The following is a 23,627-nucleotide window of genomic DNA, read 5'->3' on the forward strand; positions in this document are numbered from 1 at the left end:
GAGATATTATAAGCGGAAAGCTAGCTATCCGGCTGAAGATGAAATCAATTGGGATGAGCAGATTCAATATGACCCCGGTTTAAGGAAAGATTGATTCTTATCATCCTAACCTGAGAGAAAATGTGAGAAGAAAATACTTGGACAATGGACCTTGTCAACCTCGCGGAATAAATTTCCCTCTTCTAAATATTGGAGAGAAAGATAAGCAAAGGAGATTTATGCGAGAATGGTTTGATGAGTTTGGTCCTTGGCTTGAATACAGTGAGAAAACGCAGAGAGCATATTGCTTTTATTATTTCTTGTTTAGAGAAAAGAAAGATGCAGGATATGTTGCATTTGTGGTTAATGGTTGGAATGGTTTTCATAGGAAAGAAAGGCTAAGATCACATATGGGTGAGGTTAGTTCAAGAGCTTGATTGTCGATTTAGTGAGACAACCTCTCAATTGCTTGTTTGCTCAGCCGCTTTCAATCCAAGAGAATCATTTCAAGCTTTCAATGGGGAGAATTTGATGGGCTTAGCGAAACTGTATCCTGATGATTTTAGCAATGATGATTTGAGGGACCTTAGCCACCAACTTCGCCTTTACATTGCTGATGTGAGAGCAGATGACAGATTCTCCAACATAAACACTATTGGTGAGCTCTCTCAAAAAATGGTTGAGACAAGGAAATGTCGTTTGTACCCATTGGTCTATCGACTTTTGAAGCTTGTGCTAGTATTGCCTGTCGCCATAGCAACAGTTGAGAGATGTTTTTCCAGCATGAAGATTGTGAAAACAAGTTTGTCTAATCGTATGGGTGATGAACACCTAAGTCATAGACTTATTTGCTACATAGAGAAAGAAGAAATGAAGAAAGTTAGCAATGAGGTTGTGGTTCATCGTTTCATGACAATGGAAGGAAAAGGGCGTAAATATGATCTCTAAGAGGTAATATAGTGCATCTACTTTAACTTTCAATGGACAATCCTATATTTTCTTTGCTAAATAATTGACCTATTTGTTCTTTTTTCTTTAGGTTCGATTATATATTTTGCTATATGGAACATCTTTTGTCAACGTTTTGGGTTTTTGGCTAAAGTGATCAATGGCGTGTTTATTTAATTATTTTGCTACGGACTACAGATTGTGACTGGTGAGTGTTGTTTCCTAGCCTCTACTAGTTTTCGTATCGTATGTATTGACTATTGACTAAATTGGCATTGCCAATATTAGAATACATTATCCTTTATTAGAATATCATATGAGTCTTGATGAAGTTGGGCACCCCCTACCCATTAGCTCTAGCTTCGCCCCTGCATGAGAGGAAGGGGGAGCTTGGAGGAAATGGAGAGGGGGCTAGGGCGCACCGGTAGAGGGGTTTGGGTGGGGCTGGAATGGCCTGTGGCGGGCTGTCCACGGCGAGCAGGCAACCAGCGGCGAGCTATGCCGTGGCGGTGGTACGCTGGTGAAGCAAGGAGGAGATGGCCGAGCCTGGAAGCTTTGTTGGGGTGAGGGCAAGATCGGGGACTGCTTGATTTGGGCAGGGTTGAAGCGTAAGGACGGGTCCACAGCGAGGTCAAAGCTTGGGCATCAATGGCGGGCGGTGGCCGTGCTGGGCTGGTATGTGTGCAAAGGGAGCTCAGCTCTGCCTTTTATAGGCACGAGAGTAGAAGGATAAGCAAGAGGGAACGGAAAGGAGCTAGGGGATGAGCTTGCCGAGGTGATTCCGGCGGCGGGGTTGTAGACCAACGGCGACCGGCGGTCGTGGCGCGAGCACTGGGCGCTAGTAGAGGAAAAGGAGGTTAGGCAGAGTCGGTTTGGGGTGGCGTCGAGATGGTGCTCCGAGGCGGCGCAAAAGGCTGGGGGCGGGGAAAACGGCGGTAACCAAATGGCGGCGGCGCCTCTGTTTCTGCAGCGCAAGGAAGAAAAAGACTGTGGGAAGGATCTGTTTATAAATACAGAAAACTTCAGGGGTCTATATGAAAAGTAAAATTTTCCGTTGATCTAGGACTCAAATGAAAAAGTGTTCAACATGAAAGTTGTGTAACTTTTTAAGATCGACAACTTTCCTGTTGTGCAAATTTTCACTAGATTAAAGGATTTTGAAATATTTTGAAATCCGCCAATTCTTTTTAAATGCAAAAGAACATAGGTTAGTTTTAAAAATTGCAAGGGTAACCCTAAACATAAATATACCTTTTTATGAGGGTAAAAAGTGAAAAACAAAATATGCATTTTAACCCCTCATAAATTTTGAAATTTTGTTTTTTGCAAAACTATTTTGTAAAAAGGACTTTGTACTTTTCAAAAATTAAAAAAATACCCTTGCTCTGAAATCATGGTTTAAATTTTTAAATCAACACAAAAATTTTATTTTTAACCCCTAAAACTTGGATTGTCACAAGGAGCATGCCATATAGAGGATAGGATTGGTCAATTAGTTTGTTAGCTATCTCTTGTCAGTTGGTTACTTTTGATACTTAGCTTTAACCACCATTAAGTTAGGAGGTTGTTATTTGGTTAGAGTCAAACTCTATATAAGAGGAGCCTAGTAGATCATTTAAATCAAGCAAGCAATCAGAGCCTCCAGAGGGAGAGTGACAAATAGGTTCTTTGTGCTATCCTAGTTCTACCATATCACATCCATCCTTCTTAGTTGTTGAATACGATCCAAATTATAACTTGTGTCTTGTGGGGACGCCTGGAGGGCCCATAGTTTGGGTTATGTGATTAGCATATTTGTTTTTATGTTTGACTGCAATCAGTTTAGTCCAACCTTTATATACATCTTTTAAGCCGCACGGGAAGAGTTGACGACTCACTGTACTCCCTGCGTTGTCACTCTCTCATTATAGTGAAGACCACCGGTTGGCGCCTATGGTTTTTCCCGGCAAGGGTTTTTCACGTAAAAATCGTGTCTCATGTCCGATCTTATTTTTGTCTTATTGTTAACAAGTGGTACCAGAGCTGTACACGAGATTGATTAAAAAATTAGGGTTTCATCCCTATGCAGCACCACCATCCTAGCCGATCTGTTATCGGTGGCTTCTATGTTACGTGTTGTTCCATCAAGGGTTCAGCGTCGCACGACTCATCAAGTCCAAGGCGACGTTGGAGTGGAATCAATTTCCACTTCATTTGCTGAGCCACTCCTCTCGCCGAGTAGAACCATCAAATTTCAATCTGCAAAAGGCTGCTGCCTTGCTGCAGGTCAGTGGTTTTGTGCAAGTCCGGAGAAGAAAGTGTTGCTACTGGTGCAAGCGGATCAATTCTTGAAGCTGCTGCGGAAGGATCAGGGAGTAGGTCGTCCGCTGTATGTCATCTTTTTCCACAAATTGAGCCAACGCCACGCGGGCAAACCCGAACACGACACATAGAGACATGTAGACAGGACACGTGGCCCAATAGAAATATGACACATGTTAGAACCTCAAGGTGACACGAGGCCGAACAGAAAACTGCCACGTTGATGCCACATGTCACAACTAGAAAGACGCACGTGGCCGAACGAAAAAGCGACACGTGGACAAATAGGAAGACGGCATGTGGTGCAATAACAAAGTGGCACATGGACATGTACGGAGTCACCACGCGTCCCAAACAGGTGTCGTTGCATGGCCTTATATGGTAGTGGAACGTTGACAAGTACAGAGACAACACATGTCATAACCCAGTACCGACACAAGGCCGAGCACAATAGGGCCAGTGGACAAGCAGTCTGGTGCCATGTGTCACAACCAAGCGGTGACACGTGGCAACACTATAGTGCCACGTGGGTAAATAAGAAGATGACACATATTATAATCTTAAGGAGACATGTGATCGAACACGCAAGTGACAAAGTGAACAAGCAGAAAAGCGGCACGTGGCCGAACCAGGAGGCTCCTGACCTATGGACACGTGGCCTTCAGGTAGCCCGCCTCGTGTCCGTCCATCGGTGAAACGTGCTGCCGGCATGGCACCTAACATCATTGACGGCGTTGACAGTGTTGACGTGGACACATGGATTCGGACGTCCGGTGGCATTTTTGCGACGCGTCGCAAAAGCAAAAACGGTTTGGTGATGAAAGTTGCTTTGTCACAAGAAAAAATAGTTATGTGACGTTTATAAGCCTTACGTTATGGTGAACAAACTTGACGTGGCTTCCGTGTCATAGCAAATTTCATCACAAATTCGTCACGAAACTTTCCTTATGACGCATTTAGCCTTTACAGTGACGAATACCGTTCGTCATCGATGCATCGATTTGCACTAGTGCACAACCGTGGCATCGACAGTGAGGTGCTTACAAACTGCAGGCCTGCAGCAGCGGATGGAGCCGTGCTGGCGGCCGTCTTCTTGATGGCGGAGCAAATGACAGGAGATGCTTGTGCTGCCGCTATGTAACGAACATGGCACCATTTATGCCATTTCGAGTGATTTTGGTGATCGAATGACAACACAACACTTGGACTAATATGATTGTTAAGATGATCATTCTCAGGCTTTTAGGTTCAAGTGATGACAAAGAGAAAGAGAAAATAGGCGTAGCAAGGCCCGAAGGGCAGCCCCTACGGGGGTTCCGCTACCCGGTTAGCGGACGGGGGTCGAGGGGGAGCCGCCCCTCGCGGGTCTCAGGGCAGCGCCCTGAAAGCTCTTCGATTCAGGAGCACCGGAAGAACCGACGCCAGGGCATCGGAGCATCCGATGGTAGTCGGAAGAACCGACGCCTTGATACTTTGGTGCAGAAGGGAATCGAAGCCAAGTCAGCCTATAGGCACCGGTTGAACCGACGGTCTAAAATAGGGCATCGGTGCAATGGCCGTCCTTTGTACCAGAGACGATGTCAAGTGCCCAGAAGAAGTTTCTTCAGCACCGGTTCAACCGACGGTGCATCGGTGCATACCACCGGTGTAATGACGTCAGCGTCCAGGAGAAGATTCCTTCAGCACCGGTTGAACCGGTGAGGCATCGGTGCAAAGCATCGGTTCAACCGGTGGTCTCTGCGTCAGCCATCAGGAGTCCAACGGCTACTTCGTGTTATGAGTGACCGGATGAACCGACGCTACCCTGCCAAGAGGCATCGGTTCTTCCGGTGGTACGCAGATTTTCAGCTAACCGTTGGAGCAACGGCTACAAGACTTGGTGGCCTATATATACGCCTCACCCCGGCCATTTGAAGATTGCTGGAGTTGCTGGACATCCCACACACACCCAAGAACATCTCCAAGCCATACAAAAGCATCAAGATCATATCCTTAGCCCTTAGCACACTTTGAGAGTGTTGTGTAAAGGATTAGCTCTTAGTGAGTGAGTTTGCAAGGCTTAGAGCCTTTGTGCTGTGGTTCATTAGTGAACCAAAACAAGAGCTTGGTGCGCCGGCACCTTGGAGCGTGGAGCTCGCCGGCAACGTCATCGACCCTCCGACTTGGTGTGGAGCGGCGACGACACCTTTGTGCGGGGGACGTGGAGACCCCCATCCTTTGTGGAGAAGCTCCTTAGTGGAACCCGGGGCCAAGGTGACCGTGATTGTGTTCACGGAAGAGACTTGGTGGCCGAGTAGCAATACTCTTAGTGAGTGCTACAACAACGTGGATGTAGGTGTGCCTTTGTGGCTAACCGAACCACGGGATAAACACCCGCGTCAAGAGTTTGCTATCTCCTATCCCGCTCTTTAAGCTTCCGCATTTCTTTCTAGTAATTTGTATGCCTTTACTTTCATAGAATAGTTTCTTGATAGGAAAGGCTATAGGTTGCTAAACTCTTTTGGGATAGGGGTTTTACACTAAAACAACCTAGTTGCACATCTAGATAGCTTGTTTTAGTTTAAGCTTTGTGCAAACTAGTTGGAGCCATAGGTCTAAGTTTTTATTAGTGCCTAATTCACCCCCTCCCCCTCTTAGGCTAGAGCACCCGATCACTTTCACGCTACAGCGTACGGGTGTGCTTCATGGAGGCTCCTGCAGGTTGCATGTGACAGACGTGTAGCGATGCGGATAGGGACTCTTCCAACAATGTTCTTCCCCAGTCCAATGATTTGTGCGCTAGTGATTAAATTATCAGAAATCAAAAGCTTGCTTATTTGTACGATCTCTTTTGCTTTTCGTTTGTTCTTGTCAGTAGGACTAATTTGCCTGCTTGTTTAACTATGATTTCAGATTTGAACTGACGTTTAACTTACTATGTAAATGTGTTGAATCTGCTTCGCTATGCGAGCCGTAACAATAAAAGTGTCCATGGAGGACGGTGGCTGCTGCCTGCTGCATCCACAAAGGAAGGGCACGAACGCACTCTAAGCACTAAGTGTTTTGTGTCAACCCATTGGGTCAGTTGGGTCAGACGCTCTGATTTGACGGGCCAACCCAAAGCCAAAATTAGGATTGACGGTAATTGGGTTATGGAACTGGTTGATCCATTCACGACCCAGTTGCATCCTGACCGAGCAGCAGAAAACCTATCTAATTTCCAAAATATTTTTTGCAACTTACCTTCCAATGTTTGAGATTCGTGCAAACCATCCCGTCCGTTGGATCTACTCAACCCTAACCTTCTCCTTCCCCTTGGTCCTTCCTCACCATATGCGCCGCTGCCTCCCTGAACCCGTGCTCCGCGGTTGCCGCACCCCAGCCCCGCACTGTTCCCGCTGCTGGCCCAACGAGCCTCCCCAGCCCGCCGCGCGCCGCCACGGTTCCGTCGCGCGCTGTCGCCGGCTGATGCCCCGCCCCTGGCCTCGCCGGGCACCGCCTCCGGCCGACATGCCACCCCCAGTCCCTTAACGCGTCGCCGCCCATGGCACCGAAGATGAAACCCAGGCCACCGGAGAAGAAGACCCATCCATCCAAACCAAGCAGATTTATTCAACATTTTCAATATAGTCTTTTCAACATTTGGTGTTTACAATTTCAACATTTCATCTTTCAAATTTTAACATTTTGAACATCAAATGTTGAACATGTTTATAAAAATATTGAATGTGTTTAAAAAACTGGTGAACATTAAATTTATTTTTATCCTCAACTAATTGGGCCAAACTAGGCTTTAATGATACATGGGTCATCTATCTTCTACAAGATAGAAAGGAGGCCCCACCGAGCATCCCCTCAGCGAGAGGGGGACTGGCGGCGCTCTCCCTTCCAAGGAGCGAGGGAATTTCCAACCAGGTCGAGTGCGGGCGTGCCGCAGTGTGTTTGTTTGGTAATGCTTCCTCCGTGCGTCGGGACGCATCAATCGATGGAAGCCGAAATATCTGGATGTGGTTCATCGTCAGCCACACAACGTTGCCATGTCTATTCTTCCATCCAGCATTCCTTCTTTTCTCCCTCTTCATTGTTGCTCACCATGCCGCCTCCACTAAGATTCCCTCTCCACCTTGCACAATCGCCGCCGCCGTTGTTCCCGGCTCGGTCCCCCTCCGACCTCACCGCGGCCTCGAGCGCCCATATCCAGCTGGGGCAGGGCCGTTCCTCGCCGGCATCGAGCGATTCGCCCCCACCGTTGGCTCCCTCGGGCTCCACCCATTCCTCGGCTTCCCCGCAGGCTCATCCTCGCGCTCCACCTGCTCCTCGCCTGCGCCGCCACCGGGCTCCTCGCGCTGTCGCTCCACCTCACCGTGTCCCTGTACCGACCCCTGCACTGCTGCAGCAACGCGTGCTCACAACCGCCCTCCTCGCCGCCATCATGATTCTCCCCGTGGACCCTGGTGGGCGTTAGTTGTTGGGTTCGGGTTCCGCGCAGTCGTGCTAGGTGCCGCCGTCATTCCTACTGCTCGTGATTGGGTCTACCTTGTTATCGGCGGGCAGCTGCATGGTAGCCTACAGCCCGGCCAACACACAAGCTCGCCTACTCTAAATTTGTGCTCCACGCCGGCGGGGCGCGGGGACCGCAGGGAGGAGCTCCGTGGAGACAAGGGAGGTCGGGAGGAGGCGGCACACGAGGAGCGGCGTTGTCTAGAGTTGGAAGAAAGACTTTATACTTCTCGACGTCCATGTTGCATTACAAATCTTTAGTGTTGCAGCCCAATTTTTTGGATGTTGCAAAACACTACATATGTTTGCGAATGTTGCAATCTTTTCGTGTTTCATCTGTTAATATTTGATGTTGCAGCATTTTTGTTCCTATGTTTCACCGTGATCAATCTCGACCTATCATATGGTAATTTTAGTTTGGGATGTTGCATGAAACATGCATTCAATGTTGCGGTGGGAATTTTTCCTCGCAATATGATGTTTAGATCGAACTATTCTTTTCACATTTTTTTAATGTTGCACTCGTATATTTTTTATGTTTCAGATACTTTATTTTGATGTTGCAGCGGAGCGTCACATGAAAAATTTCTCATTGGACGTTCAGGCACTAGCAGCTCCCTCGTTTGTTTGATATATGGACCCTCTATCGTATTCCAAAGCCCAAAAGCCTTCCCCATGTAAACTCATGCCGATGGTGTATAGAGTTGGCTTTTTATTTATTTTTTCAATCTCACACCTTTAGAGCGTGATTTCACCCACGTACTCTCTACGTCCTAAAATGTAAGGCACTTTTGTTTGTTATAAATCAAACTATTTTAAGTTTCACCAAATTTAGAGAAGAGTGTAAAAATATTTGGATTTCAAATAAGAATAATTAGGTCCATTACGAAATTTATTTTCATAATTTACTTATTTGATGTGTTAGATGCTAATACTTTTTCTATAAATTTGATCAATTTTAGATTACTTAACTTAAACTTAGAGTATATCTATACCTATTCCCCCTCCTCCCTCCTCCGCGCCGCAGCCGCCGCCGTCTCGTCCTCCTCCTACTCCGCGCCGCTGCCGCCTCCTCCTCCTCCGATCCTCCGCGCTGCCGCCTCCACCGACGCCGCTCCTCCTCCTCTTTTGCCGCCGCCGCCCCGACCTCCGGCACCGCTCCTCCGCCTCGGCTGGCGGCCCCAAGCCCCCAACCTCCGGTGCAGCCCCCCGGATCTGCCGCCGCCCCGACCTCCGGCGCCGCTCCTCCGCCTCCTCTTCGACGTGGTGAGCTCCCTCCCCTTCCCCTTGCTGCGCCTTGTCCCCACGTCGAGCCGGCCATGTTAGGGTTAAGGTTAGCGTTAGAACATGTGGGGCCCTGCTGTCATCCCCTGTTAGGGTTAGGGATTAGGGTTAGAACTTTTTTCATTTCAATGTGAATGGAAGTACATGAATTAGTGAATTTTTGTTACACTACAAATTTCATTACTCATAATTACTCAATGTGAATACTGTTAGATGTTTCGTGGTTGTGGTCGTGGTGGCGGTCATGGTAGGGGTCGTGGGCTTATGGACGATCGTGATGCTCAACAACCAGGCATACATTTTTATGAAGCCAATGCTTTGCCACCGGGTGATCGAACGTGCGGATCAATTCCAAATGTTGTAAGATTCATTTGCTATTTTCATATAGTTTTAGCTACACTTCAATAAATTCTAAATTTGCTCACAGACAATCCAGCTTATCAACCTTATTAGATGGCTTAAAGATGTTGTCGAAGGTTTGGGTGGTACTACTCCTGTGGTTCGACTTGAGCTTGTTCGGCAACCGGATATCAAAAGGATACATATTTCTTTTCAAGTACCTGTTCGACATGTAGATTTCTCCTCGATGGAACTAGGAGAGGATCCAACCTCCTCGACGATGCCCATGGTTTCAATTGCCGCAATGGGTGGAGAGGCACCCATTTGGACAACTTATGAGAGGCTAGTGGTGGAGGCATGCCTGCAGCAGTTTAAGGATCATGGGTACTTTGTGCCCGACTTTTCATATTTTCGAATTAAACTGCTACAGGCTAGAGAATGCAATATTATTCTGACTACATAGAGGCTTTATCGACTTAATCGACAAGATAGAGTATGAGATTTTATTTTTAGTCATTGTTAACTTTATTAATGTTGCATTATTCTTTCAACTTTCATAATGTCATTATCACCTTTTAGGATCTCATTGATGGTGAATATACGATTGCGGCAGTTAGCTTTCAGGCTATTCTGAATCAAGTCATGGACAACTTAGGTTTGACTTACATGGGTGGAGAGCCATGTTTCAAAAGGGATTTAAGGTTCCAAGCAAAGCTCTCCTTTTGCAGGGCAATTCAGCATAACACTCCATTGTTCGATATTTGTAGTTCTATATGTGGTAGGCATTGGGAAGCGGAGGAGAGTGCACTTGCTCGTGCTCTAATATATTTTGATGAAGTTATAGGATGGACGATTGGAGACCCCAACAATCTTAGATATCTAAGATTGCGAGCATTTCAGTAGCTTCAAATTTGTAATATGCATGGATGTACCGCTACTATTATCATTGAACAGCTTGTACCGTTACTCCTTTATCTTATGAAATTTGATTGCATTGTTATTTGAGTGTTGGATCCGAATGGGTCAACGTAGACCTAACTTGGTAGTTATATATAGCGAGAATTCAAATTTTAAAACACACCACGAAACAAATTAAAAACGACCATGGAAATGCATTTTCAGGGGCGGGTCAACCCCACCCGCCCCTAGAAATGCATTTTCAGTGGCGGGTCACAGGCGGGTTGGGGGGGTGGCCCGCCCAAAGAAATGTATTTTTAGGGGTGGTTTTGTTACCCGCCCCTAAAAATAAGTATTTTTAGCAGCGAGAACTAGCAACGGCCGTGGTACCCGCGCCCAACAAATGCTTTTCGTAGTAGTGATAGCAACATTAATCTTGCAACAACATTAATCTTGCAACGAACTAAAGTTCAGACTTTTCAGTTTGTCACAGTTTAGCCTTGCTTCAGCAACTATTGTTTTTCTTTGCGCAGGATATGTCTTTAAATCAAAATGAGAAAGAATTAGAATAAACTATCATATATTAAAATCTAGCCCAAATTTCAGTTAAAAGCCGGAGGATAAGAAAGATGAAATAAGCAAATAAGAATATGAGGGCAAAAGAATCAACTTGAACTCATGGTGAATCTTATTGAGGTCTATAAAAATGAATCGGAGAACATGACCCAATGATCTTTTGTTAAGATATTGTACCTGAACTGGACATGAGCAAGTTGGGACAGCCGTGAGTTTTGCCATCCATCATAGAAGTCCCCATTTTGCTAAGTTATTTTTCTTCAATCTAAAGGTTGCATTTGTATCATGACTGAATGCCTACTTTCTCATAGTCATTGTTGCTTCAATGCAAATATAATTCGGGCCTTCCTTGGTGAGGTAATTGATGTGTCTAGAGGCTATGATGAGTGTACTGCTTTCCGCCATTGCTCATGCCAATGCGCTGTTGGGAACATTGCTGGTTGGAACCCATGGTGGCCATGATGAGCTTGCCCCTGCTGCTTGGAATCATTGGGTTCTCATATACCAAATTCAAGATGAGAAGTAATTGCAACTAAATTTTACCTTCGTTCAATTAATCTTTGATTTCATGACCAACATGGTTATTGTTCAATTAAACTTTGATTTCATGACCAACATGGTGAATTGGACCAGAAAAATGAGGGCTAATATAATTCTTAAATGCTACTTATTTAGCTTAATGGGAGGTTTACTTTATAGTTTATCATATCAAACCGTTTTTTTTTGTTTGATGATGTAATCCCGTAGCAATGCACGGGCACTATGCTAGTATTTTATAATGGGGGGAGTAACGCGTTGATGGTGAAGACAAGCCTAATTTTGGTCGGCGAGGGCTCACTGAACACTTTGCTTACCTCAGCAGTCATTAGTTGACCACCCCTTTCAAAAAATACGTTAGTATTCACCTAAAGCCTTGAGCCAACATTTTCTTTTTCTTTTTAAGGGAGAGAGGAGTAGAGCCCTGAGCCCAAACATTAATGCGAAAGCATCATCAAAGTGCGGCCCGTTCCAGTCCCAGCAAATCCCAGTGCCAACCTCTCTGCAGCGAGCGCACGCGCCGCGGGCTCGCCCTCGCAGCAGAGCGCGCTCGATCCCCTCCCTCCCTCCCTCCCTCCTAGAGCGAGATCGAGCCCGCGGGCATGGACTGGCGCCGGGCCGGCAGCCCGACGTACGGTCGGCGGCGGTCGCCGGGCGGCGGGATGTACTCGGCCCCGGCGTCCCCGGCGCACCCTCTCGGCCCCGCCCCGGCGGCGTCGCCCGTGCACCCGCTCGCGGCGCGGTCCAAGGCCCGCGCGGCCGCGGCCATGGCGCACGCCATGTCGCGGCAGCCGCAGGGCGCGCGGGACGGCGGCGGCGGCGGGTACGACGCCGACGACTCCTGGGCGGCGGACGGCAACGGCGGCGGGAGGAGCCCCCTGCGCGGCGCGTACGGGTACGGCGGCCGGAGCCCGCTGCACGCCGCGGCGTCCGGCGGCGGCGGCGTGAAGGACAAGTACCTCGGTTTCGCCCTGCCCAAGGTATCATTCCCTCACTCCCTGCTGGTCTCCCTGCGCTCTTCTCCCATGTCTCTTGCGTCTTTTGCTTGCGTCCGTTTGGAGCAGCATAACGGAGGTGCCAAAACATGGAGCTTTCACGATCAATATCTTCTTTTTCTTTCTTTCTTTCCCTTTCATGCGCCCGTCGTGTGTGTGATCTTCAAAATTACCGCTACCTTTTACTGTGGGATCCGATCGAGGTGATCTACCGCGTGACGATGCGGTAGCTAGAAATTAATTAATCTGTTTACCAGGGCTGAACGGCTGATTAGGTCGAGTCAGAAGGCGAGGCTGTTTATCTGGCCCGATCGCGGTAGGCGACGCGCCGACGCGCGGGCGACCCGGCCGGCGAGGGCGGCAAGCTAGCTTGGGCCACCCGAAAAGTTAAATCGCCGCGCATCCCGAGGGCCGAGGCACGGTCAACGCGGCCAAGCCATAAATGCTCTAGCCCCCGGAGCCCTCTCGCTTCTCTGACGTCACCGCTTTGTTTTAGTCCGCCGTTAGGCCACGCCGTGCCGCCGCCCGCCGGCCGGCCGGCCGGCGGCCAGTAAGGTGTGGATCCGGCCGGCGGTTGGTCAACCCGAAGGGATCCGAAGGGTTGGACATGGACTGGGGGGCCCATCCTTTGTCAGAGGAATCGAAGCTCTGACTGACTGGTGGTGTGAATCTGATCGGGGCGGACGTCCACCCCGTGCGCGCGGCACGTGACGATCTCCTCTGCTCCCCGTTAGTGTGTTCCCTTCCCTTCCCAGTTTTCCCGCTCGTGCACCCCGACGGCGGCCTGGGCCACACACCTGCCCAGCGACTGCGTAACGGCCCGTTTCTCCGGCCCAGTAGACTGCCGTCGTCGCCGATGATTATGGATCCGAGTATTGCCATATAAGCTACGCTCAGTTTGCCGGTGTTATCTAATCTCATCCATTCTATGAAGGCCTTTGGGACCGCGATAAGGATGAGCGCGACCGCGATAAGCGCAACGCGGCTCCCAGCCCGCTTCTGTGATTTTGCTCCGCACAGTTTATTTGACCGCGTTTAGCGTGGTGGGCGGCCGGCGAACGCGTGTTGGGCGCAGACCGTTCGGCGGGATTTTTTTGCTTCTTTCACTCAGACGCTGTGGGATTTTTTTGCTTCTTTCACTCAGACGCGCCGCAGCCGCCGTCCCAAACGGGCCGAAAAAGAATGTCACTGCTTCTGATGTAATTATGGATCGTGATGGGCACAACAATGTCAAAGAGCACGTCTAGGCAAATGGACCTGCCACGTCAGTTACTACTGCGATGTCGTTTTTCCAAGGGAAAAACGACAAGTCGAGAGCCTTTGTTCCACCGAGGCATACAAGGTGCTCTTCGAAATTGTTATATATTTTTTTTCGAGACCAGGGCGGGGGCATTTGATCGGGTCCACGGAGCGGCCAAGTTGCTCCAGAGCCCTGTTGCGTGCACGAGGTGGGGTGCCTGGACACTGACACGTGGGGCCAGAAATGCGGCTGTAACGTGCCAGGGGAACGAACGCATGCTGGACTTGGTGCGGGTCGATGTTTTCAAACCATCCATTTTGCATGGCAGTGCCTGATGTTCGTGCAATTTCTGATCGATGAGCTGAGTTTAATTAGCATCCAAATTCTTGGTGATAATATTATGTTTTTTGAAGAAGTTATATAAATGCGCATTTAGCCTAAGGCCTTGCTAGCTTTTGCAACTCGTTTAGTGTGACCTAAAGATGAAAATTGGAAAAGATAGATTCCTATGCGCACTATATACATGCGACACACATCCTAACACATTCACTCTATTCTGCTGGTAACCAGCAGCAATGTTTTTCTCTCACACCAAATCAACACCAGCTAACAGCTATCAGCCAGCCACCAATACTTTTCTCTCACAGCAAATCAGCACCAACAACCAGCCACAGCCAGCCAAACAGAGCGACACATCGAGGTTCACTGTGAAAACCAAACAAACGCCTAGCCAAGCAATTAAGTAGGACTCACCTAGAAGGTGGGGTATGTAAAGAATGCCTACAAGGTGGTAATGGCATCTGACGCTGTTGTTTTTCAAACTCACCACTTCACCTTGTTGTAACCCTACTAACCCACCACGGCTTTGTTTTGAAGGGAATGAATCCTTATAGAGACTCAAACACTAGTTTAAAACTTATCCATCGACATCATCATGCTCCCGAGATGTTTGATTTCTTTGATGAATTGTGCTTCCTAGAGAGTCGATCATCATGCTTCAAAAATGTCTGACTTCTTGATGATTTGGTCTCCCTATAAAATATTTAAACTCTGGAAAATCATCACTTTACAATTCTTCACCACCAAAATTTCTTATTGACTTCATTTCTCAAAATACTTGTTTTTGGATGACTCAAGTGTTTGAAAAAAAGCCTTGCAAATTCCACTTGGATAGGTAAGAATAAATTGCACCAAATTCATACCATTTTTACAGCAGAATACCCAAAAACAAATGCCACCAAAACAAAAGAAAAAACTACATAGTAAAAATCTAAATGAAAAACTATCACTCTCGGCAGTAAATTGCAAAAATTAACCGGAGTTTAGTGCAAACCGATCCACACCTGCCCCTTTCCATCCTTTCCCCCCTCCACCCCCTTTCGTCGAAACGCCCAAATCCGCAGCTTCTCTTGGAGCCGAAAACAGGCACGAGATCGGAAACGCAAAAGTCAAACCAAAGTCAACGCGGCGGCGGCCACCCACCCACCCCCGCGGCGCCGATGGACGCGCCCCGCGGCGGCGCGCGGCGGCCGGCGGCCCCCTCCGGCGCGGGTGCGGACCAGCGCCGCGCGGCGGCGCAGCAGGCGATGGCGCGCATGGAGGAGATGATGCTCGCGCACGCGGGCGCCGCGGGCGAGTTCAGCATCATCCTCGACGCGCCGCTCCCGTCGCTCCAGCAGTACCGCCGCCACCCTGCGCCGCCGTCGGGCGTCCCCCCGGCCTCGTCCTCCCCGTTCCGCCGCGGCGGGAAGGACGGCGCTGGCGGAGGGCGCGACGAGGTGTTGGTCCCCGCGCGCCTGCGCCGCGACGGGAGTGGCCACGACGCCGCCCTCGGCGACGCGGGCGTCTCTCGCCGCGGCGGCGGCGCTGACGTCGGCGCGCGACGGGAGCGGCGGCCGGATGGTGCCGCGCGCGAGCGCGGTGAGGAGGGGGAAGAGGTCGAGGCGCCGGTGCGGCTGACGGGCCCGCGGAGCGTGCGGAGGCCGGCCTCCCGCGGCGCGACGCCTCCCCCGAGGCCCGCTGAGGCGAAACGCGTGGTCGCGGAGGAGGAGGAGGAGGAGGGGGAAGAGGAGATGCCGCTGCAGCTGCTGGCGCGCGGCGGGCGGAGCTCGAGCGCGACGACGCCCGCGGACGCGCCGCCTCCGCCGCAACCGCAAGCGGTGGAGACCGCCCCCGCCGCCACAAGGCCGTCGAGCCGGCGGTCGAGTCGGGAGGTCGGCGTGAGGCCAGTTGTGGCTGAGGTGGCGGCGAACGTGGACTCTGACGTGGAGAGCGTTGGGCGGCGGAGCAGCCGGGGGAGCGAGGATGGCGGCGAGGACGCGGTGGCGTTGCCCAGGCCGTTGGCGACGATCGTGGCCCGAGACCGGAGCAGGAGCAACTCGCCCGCGATAAGTAATGTCAAAGATGATAGCTTTCTTACGGTTTTTGTGCCGAGCAATTCGTTTGAAACAACTAAGAATTTCGCTTCAACGAAGATAGAAACAAGTTAGGAAATTTATGCAAATTGTTTTGCTCTTCGTAGGCTCTGTTTTATGCTCTGTTTTGAAACGAGTAGATTAGGAAAATGTTTGCTTTAATTTTTGTAACTAAAAAACTAGCACATGAGGCACTGGTGAATGTAGGTTTTGAAGTTGTCATTACGGTCTGTTCTCTGTTCTCAACTTATTTACGGTTAAATGCTAATGGTGGCTGATAACTGACTGCATTGCATTGGTGTTACGCTGTTTTTCCTTCTCCAACAATTTTCAGTTATTACTGGTAGGATCCTTACTGGTAATGCGGGCTGTAGTTATTATGTAAAAATGGTGTTGCTGCACTGGATGTTTCTTGTTTATGCATTCTTTTTCTCCGATGCTGCTGCATTTGATGTTTCTTGTTGATAGAATTTAATCTTTGATGCATCACGCTGAACATAAAGGTTTTTTTGGTTGGGTACCAAAGTGAAGGGGATTTGAATTCTTGGTTCATACAATTACTTGTCCTTTTATTTTCAAAATACTGTCAACCTCGGATGTTGAAGCAAACCTATCGTACTCGAATGATTTTGTATTTTTCAGTTGTCCTATGAAATGGCGCGCCTTATTTCCTTTGTCCCTCTTTACCTAGTTAGGTCGGAATGGTGTGGACTCGGCTGCAGTGAATCGTCCACCATCAACAGGAAGGTCAACATTTGCACCACCAATTGGCGTTAATGTGAACCCTCTACAAGCTGTGGAAATGCCCAATGGGACATCTAGGGATAGAAGGTGAATTGTGAAGCTTTTTGAGATAATTCTCTTGCTATTGTGTTTGTCATATTGACAATTGTTTCCAAAACAGATGTCACTGCCATTCTATTAACAATTTTTTGCCCCAGTTCATAGTTGACACTTACAATTTTTGGTCTGCGAACTTAGTAGATTGTTGATTTTCATACATTGCACAACAAGAGACGAGCCTTAGTTAAAGCCTGTACTACTACTATATTGATGCTTTCTTCAGTTCTTAAGCGCCTAGAAAATTGCAGTGATGTTCTCTTTTGAATATTGCTTTGTGTGTTATTTTTTCATACACCACCCTCAATGCCTCAATGTCTTTTTGTTGGCGTAGGCAAGTATGCCTGACATTTTTTATTTTCAGTTTTCCTTGAAGTATAAATAAATATATTTTCTGCTATTGATATCATAATTAGAAATTAGTCTGACTTCCTTCCAGCTTCTTTCACTAGTGAACCAAATCTAGTCCATCTTTAAATAGCTGGGATTAAAGTCTGATATTTCAAATGTGCTGTAGGGCTGTTTATCCAGATCCCACTTTCGCCCAGTCCACACGGTCACGAGACTCACATGACAGTTCAACAGTAACAGAAGAGGTTTGTTGCAAAGCTTCCTAGTCAACCTTCTACATTCTGTAGTGAACTATTAGTGAACTGTTACAAGGCTTTCATCAATAATATTGATATTTTTTCCATTGAAGAAATCTGACAAATGCTGGTTTTGTTTTTCAGCTTGAAATGCTAAAAGATGAGAACGTTAATCTTTTGGAGAAGGTGTGCTATGAATCTTGTTTGTATTGGAGTAATGAATTCCATGAATCAGAAAATAGAAGTTTCTCCGCCTCACAAAACTTGTGGTAATACTTTGTTTTCCATATTCAGCTTGGCCTAGCAGAAGAGAAACTTAGACAATCTGAAGCCCGGACATTGGAGCTTGAGAAACAGGTATTTTGCTTAGCATTTCAAGTTTCTGATAATTATCCCAGAGTCTCCGTCATTCAACTGTAAAACTCTATATATGTAATTCATAGTTATGCAGCTTGTTTCAGAAATCTGAGATGTAATAATGTGTTTGAAGAGTTTCTCAACATGCATCATATTATTGCTTCACAATATAAGGGCATAATCAAGAGGATATATAAGCCTGTTCTCACAATGTAGTATACTTTTTCTCGCATTTAAATTATTCCTGCAAACATGAAAGATCATCCAATCTGGGTTTGAGCTTAAACTAGAATAGTCACTTCCTTTTATGGGTTCACTAAGCGAATTGTTTGCTTTTGTATCCCTTCAGGGTAAATAAGAACTTAAAAAGTAGTGTGACCAATGTGATTGGATAATTTAATCATGAATCGGACATATGATATCCATTTTATATCTTTGTTGTCTACATTTATGCACAGGTTGCTAATCTTGGTGATGGGTTGTCTATGGAAGTAAAGCTTATGAAAAGGTATTTATAACTCATTTTGGATTTCTTGCACAATGATTTTCCTATCATTTGATCCATGACTTCCCCTTATGGATGCAGGCGGGAGGAGATGCTTGTAAGAAAGGAGGTACATGATTAATTTGGCATGTTTATCTATTTACATTAACAGTGATCATCTGGATTTTCTGAAATTGAGTTCTCCACTTGTGACTTGTTAAAAAAACATTCCATTCTGAAAGTGTAATGCAGGAACTAATTCCTTCATTTGATTGTCTGAAGTGGCCTGATAACACAGTAATCTGAGTTTTGGTAGAATATTTGCTACTCTAGGCAGTTTCTTTACCTCCTAGATATTACAGAATGATATGATATTGATACATATACATTCCTGGTATAAAAACAGCAAGAGATAAGAAAAGCTCTTATATCCAAGAATGGTAAAAGTGAGGAACTTGCCATTCTTCAACAACAGCTACAGGTAAGGTGCTAACCTATGCCCTACAGTAAGCAATATTATGAGTTCAGTTATCAGTTATCACAACTGTTGTTTTCTGTTCTAGTCTGCAAGAGAAGAGGCATCTGCTGCTGTAAAGAAACTCCAAGAAGCTGAAACTGAAACAAAAGACTTACGTACAATGACACGCAGGATGATCTTAAGCAAAGAAGAAATGGTTAATTTCCTTATCTGTTTTCCTTTTATCCAAAGATGCGATAAAGCATTGGTGTCTATTTTCTCGTGGAAGTGATTTCAAGAACATAATTATTGTACAGGAAGAAGTTGTCATGAAGAGGTGTTGGCTAGCCCGTTATTGGGGCTTGGCTGTTAAATATGGTAATTCAAAAGATGGCAACCTTTTCTTTCTGCAACAACTTCAACAGAACACTGGTTATATGTGATATATGGGGACCTACAAAATCAGTTTCCTAAAATTCCTGTCATTATTGGCTGTCTCCTTAGTTTATAAATTTTTTTTAGAAAGCAGTGACCTTATTCCCTATTTTCTAACATTTTTTTTACCGATTGGTACTTTGTTATTTTTGATTAAATTCTTGCAATTCTGCAGGCATCTATCCAGATATCTCCATGTCAAAACATGAATACTGGTCTTCGCTTGCGCCTCTTCCGTTTGAGTATGTAACATCTGCTGGACACAGAGCTAAGAATGGATCTGAAAAAGGAAGTGATGGTTTGGAAGAGGTAGACAAGCTTGTTCATGATTTGACTGTCACAGCAGGGGAAGGCAATGTAGAAACCATGCTTGCTGTTGATAAAGGACTTCAAGAACTAGCTTTCCTGAAGGTGCTTATCTTTTAACTTGGTTTCATCCGTATTTGTTATGCATTAATTTTCATCAGTTCTCAGCACCTTAGGTTGCCTGGTTCCAAAGAAGACTTTCTAGATCAAAATTTTTCTTTTACCTTTTTTTTCTGTTGCTCACTTTTCTGATTCCTTTTACCTTTTTTTTTCTGTCGTTCACTTTTCTGATACTCCTAATTATTTTGGAGGTTGAGGATGGGGTACTTTTTGCTCTTGCCCAACATCATCGTTCTAATGTTGCTGGGCCAGCAGATCCAGGTCTTTTACTTTCATTGGTCTTCCTATTTGTTACTTACAATGCTCGGAGAATATTTTTCACTAAAGTTCTTTATGTAGTTAAGAATCAATTGATCAATTGTTCCTTCAGTGCCCTTATGAGACGTTTATGGTTCGGTGCTTCACATATGCAGATATCAAATCATCTGGTGATGAAAAATTCACTGAAGCATTCGGTAATGTTATCCATTTATTCTATTAACCATCGTATTAATAGATATATGAGAATGATGTTATTTCAGCACTTGTGGGCTGTAGCATCAACCTATACCATGTTCGTTATGTTAGGAAACTTTAATTCTTGACCAATACTCAATCTGGTTCTGCAGACTTAAGCAAGGAGGAAGAGGAAGATGTACAGTTCAAGCAGGTACCGTCCCTATTCCTTTTTTTCTGAGATTCTGACTTGAATCAGCAAGTTGGTTAATTTTGTGCCAAGTTTCCAACAAAATGCATTTTTGCTTCATTGTGACCGTGCCATCTCTTGTACATCTAATTCCTTTTCTGTTGCACCTTTTAGTAGATATAAAGTATTTGTTTTCTCTCTTCCAGTTGACCAGAACAGATTTTGTGTTGATTTTCAGTTCTGTGTTGTTTTTTTTATAGTAGTTCTGTGTTGTTGAACTAAGGCCTAAATGTATTTTGACAAAAAGGAAAAGTAAAGTGTCATTTATCACAATTACAATCAGTTCCGTAGAGCAGATAAATAATGAACTGCACGAGGATGCAAAATATTTTTTACAAATTTTTTTTCGCAATACACTTTGGTTGTATACCTAAGAATTATGACATGCCAGATATCTAATCTAGACTGCATAAATGCTAATGCTTTTAAGCTGTGGCCGTTAACTTTGGTGGCACCCAGGCTTGGCTCATCTATTTCTGGAGAAGAGCGAAAAACCATAACGTGGAAGAAGATATTGCTGAGGAGCGATTGCAGATGTGGATTGACCGAAATGGGCAGCAACCAACTTCACATGATGCTGTAGATGGTATGTTTTTGTGCATTGCTCCTCAGATTTCCGCATCCTTGGTTTTACCGGTGATTTCTTCTAGGCTTCACTTTTACCTTGTGCACTCTGCTTTTCCCAATCTCAACACACATTTTCCTACAGTCGAGCAAGGCCTGCACGAGCTGAGGAAGCTGGGGATCGAGCAGCTCCTGTGGGAGCTGTCCCGCCACGAGGTGAACCTCACGAAAGACGATCCATCCGATGTCGAGGATCTGACTTAACAGCCTCAGGAAGGCGAGCACACAGATCGAATCCAGTTTGGTTATCCATGTTTATCAGATACAAACTGGAGAACACTGTAAACATGTTTCTGGTTTTGCTTTTTCAGTTTTGTCCCAAACTGTTCATTGATTCTTTTTTTTCCTCACTGTACATAACTTTTGTGTCTCTTCTACTGTGTTGCAAAAGCAGCTTAAAGGGTGCAACAGGTTAAACCTAGTGTTGTGTTTGCCGTGTGCCTAACACAATCATCGCATCTGTGTCACTATTTCTGAACCAAAGCGTTCCTTTTTGCTGTTCTTTTCGACCTGGCATAATAAGCAGGGCAAGGACTGCCACAAAGCACGAAAGTAGAATAGAAGTTGCTTCCAAGTTCCAATGTTTCTGAATTCTGGTATCTTTGATCCTGGATCCATTGCAGCGTCATTTTTTATCCTGATTTTGGAGAAAACATAATTCGAAGTAATTCTTGAGGAACCCCGGAGCAGTCTCTGCCCGGAAGAGGCTCTCGAGCCTGACGGAACGCTAGGACGGCAACCGGATCTTCCGTCAGAGCAGCGGTTAGTTGGCGCGCAACTTCCCCCGGTTTGAAATTTGAACAGTGGGCTCGCGGGGTTATCTGAAAGCCTCTCGTCTCTTGTCTTCTTCCCGAATCCGACTGCTGCATTCTACCATCGTCGGCGCTCTGCGTCTCTCTCGTTTGCGCTCGCCGGCTCCAGGGGCGGGCCCAGGATTTGGAGGGTGGGTATCCAAAATTGACTATGGCACAAATTTTTTTTTGACAGCCTAGATTAAGGATTCATGACCAATAAATCAAACACTAAACAATAATTCTGACACAACAATAATGTACCAACTAGATGATCAACAAAATCATCATCACCAGGAAATTTACCGCTATCTTTGAACAAATAGCACACAAAGCAAAATATTAGAAATCACTCAATTAGCAATTAGCCCTTGATGTGCTCTTGCTCTAGTAATTAGAAAATTTCAAACCGGTGCTTGTGCTGGAGTTCACTAATCAGTTCGCTGTTCGCCCTCACGGCTCCCCCTCCCCGGCCGCCGGGCGCCGGCCGGCCGGACGGCCCAAGCCGCGTCGCGGCGTCGACATCGCTGACTTCACCGCCGCGCAGCGCGGCAGCGCCGCAGCGGCTGCGCCCGTGCCCCGGGCCCTCGCCGCTTGCTGCCGCCTCCCCCCAGGCCCGCGCGGCCGCGCCGGCGCCGCGACACCGCTGCCTCACCGGGATGCGCCGCCCCCTAGGGACGCCGCCGGCCCACCGGCCGCCACCTAGGGTTCCTGAGCTGTGAAAGCGTGAGGCGTGAGCGGTGAGAGCGCGTGAGAGGTGAGGCCGTGCCCGTGAGGGAGTCGAGGGAGAGGGAGAGGGAGAGATGCAGGCAGTAGGCCGGAGGGAGGGATGGGCTGGCCGCCAAGTGGGCCGGACGCGCTGGGGGGAGGGATGCAGGGAGCCCGGCTGGGAACGCTGAGTTGGCCCAATTTGCTTGGATATAGCTTTGTCTATTTGGTTTTTCCCTATATATACATAGTATACACTATATACTAATTTTTTCTCTCCAAAATAATGGGTATTCAACTGAATACCCATGAATAAATGTGGGCCCGCCCCTGGCCGGCTCTCCAGGCGAGGATCCTCCCGTGGGCCGCCTTCGATGCCACGCGCAGCGTAGTACAACTATATGCAATTCTTAGGAGACTGCGATAAATCCTAAATGACAAAAAATAAATATGCACTAGTGTAGTAAAATTATATGCAATTCCAACTTGAAGTGTTGGACTATTAAACTTTTTTAAAAAATATATAAAATATTTAAGTTACATATTGTAATTTAATTCGCTTAGAGCATATTTGTTTCATTCAAACAATACAATAAGGTTTTAAACGCAAATCCTATTTAGATTGGCAACTTAATTGCTTGGGCGCGATTTTAGTTAACTAATCATGCAACTTTTTTTACACATTAGAGTTAGCATGCATGGAGCATAGGAGGGGGCGTGGCCCCCCCGGTGCCCTTCCCTCCCTCCCCCCTCCTGCATGGGCGGATTAGGGGCCTATGATTGGGCACAAAGAGCTTCACCTCTCCACTTTTTATATTTCATTTATTAATTAGTATACTAGAAAAATAGCTATTAATTATTTTCTTGTATATAGCAATTGATAATTGAATTGAGAAAACAAAATGTGAGAAAATAGTATATTTATAAAATTAGATTGTCTTACTAAAATTTTTAAAAATATTATTCTATTAGATCATCCTAACTTAAAATTCTAGATAAGCCACTCCCTCCCCCACCTCTGCCACCTCCCTAACACCCTGCCTTCGGCAGCAGGTGCTAATCCACCAATTCCTTGCCCAATGGTTATCAAACTACCATATATCCCATCCGTGACCCGCGGATTATCGAACGGCCACCTTACAATGGCCGCCTTGCCCCAACCTCCCTCCCGCACTGTAATGAACATGGCACAATTTATGTCATTTCGAGTGATTTTGGTGATCGTATGACAACACAATCAATGG

The 23,627-nt window shown here is 46.7% G+C and overlaps 1 protein-coding gene across 4 annotated transcripts; it reads left to right on the forward strand.

The window, feature by feature from the left end:
- The first annotated feature begins 11,927 nt into the window (after positions 1-11,927).
- On the forward strand, positions 11,928-21,354 carry LOC120644466 (coiled-coil domain-containing protein SCD2-like). 4 transcript variants are annotated; one of them, XM_039921098.1, is made up of 16 exons: positions 11,928-12,320; positions 16,681-16,820; positions 17,347-17,425; positions 17,561-17,602; positions 17,711-17,773; positions 18,232-18,281; positions 18,360-18,387; positions 18,664-18,738; positions 18,821-18,931; positions 19,032-19,092; positions 19,325-19,560; positions 19,767-19,836; positions 19,989-20,030; positions 20,184-20,224; positions 20,720-20,846; positions 20,970-21,354. In XM_039921098.1, the coding sequence occupies exons 1-16, from the start codon at positions 11,943-11,945 to the stop codon at positions 21,086-21,088; spliced, it is 1,662 nt and encodes a 553-aa protein (XP_039777032.1). In that variant the 5' UTR covers positions 11,928-11,942; the 3' UTR covers positions 21,089-21,354. The 4 variants fall into 4 exon arrangements, 2 of the variants coding, with proteins under 2 accessions (XP_039777032.1, XP_039777031.1); XM_039921097.1 differs by lacking the exon at positions 11,928-12,320 and adding an exon at positions 14,990-15,966 and having other exon boundaries at positions 16,685-16,820; XR_005663767.1 differs by lacking the exons at positions 11,928-12,320; positions 19,767-19,836 and adding an exon at positions 14,985-15,966 and having other exon boundaries at positions 16,685-16,820.
- Positions 21,355-23,627: the final 2,273 nt, after the last annotated feature.

The sequence above is a fragment of the Panicum virgatum genome, chromosome 8K (genome assembly GCF_016808335.1).
Source record: "Panicum virgatum strain AP13 chromosome 8K, P.virgatum_v5, whole genome shotgun sequence".
NCBI lineage: Eukaryota > Viridiplantae > Streptophyta > Magnoliopsida > Poales > Poaceae > Panicum > Panicum virgatum.

Bases quoted from the DNA above. Each gene is read 5' to 3' on its own strand.
- LOC120644466 (XM_039921097.1), top strand. From the start codon at position 15,075: ATGGACGCGCCCCGCGGCGGCGCGCGGCGGCCGGCGGCCCCCTCCGGC. The intron at 15,967-16,684 runs GTAATGTCAAAG...TTACCTAGTTAG, and splicing joins GAGCAACTCGCCCGCGATAA to GTCGGAATGGTGTGGACTCG. The intron at 20,225-20,719 runs GTACCGTCCCTA...GGTGGCACCCAG, and splicing joins AAGATGTACAGTTCAAGCAG to GCTTGGCTCATCTATTTCTG.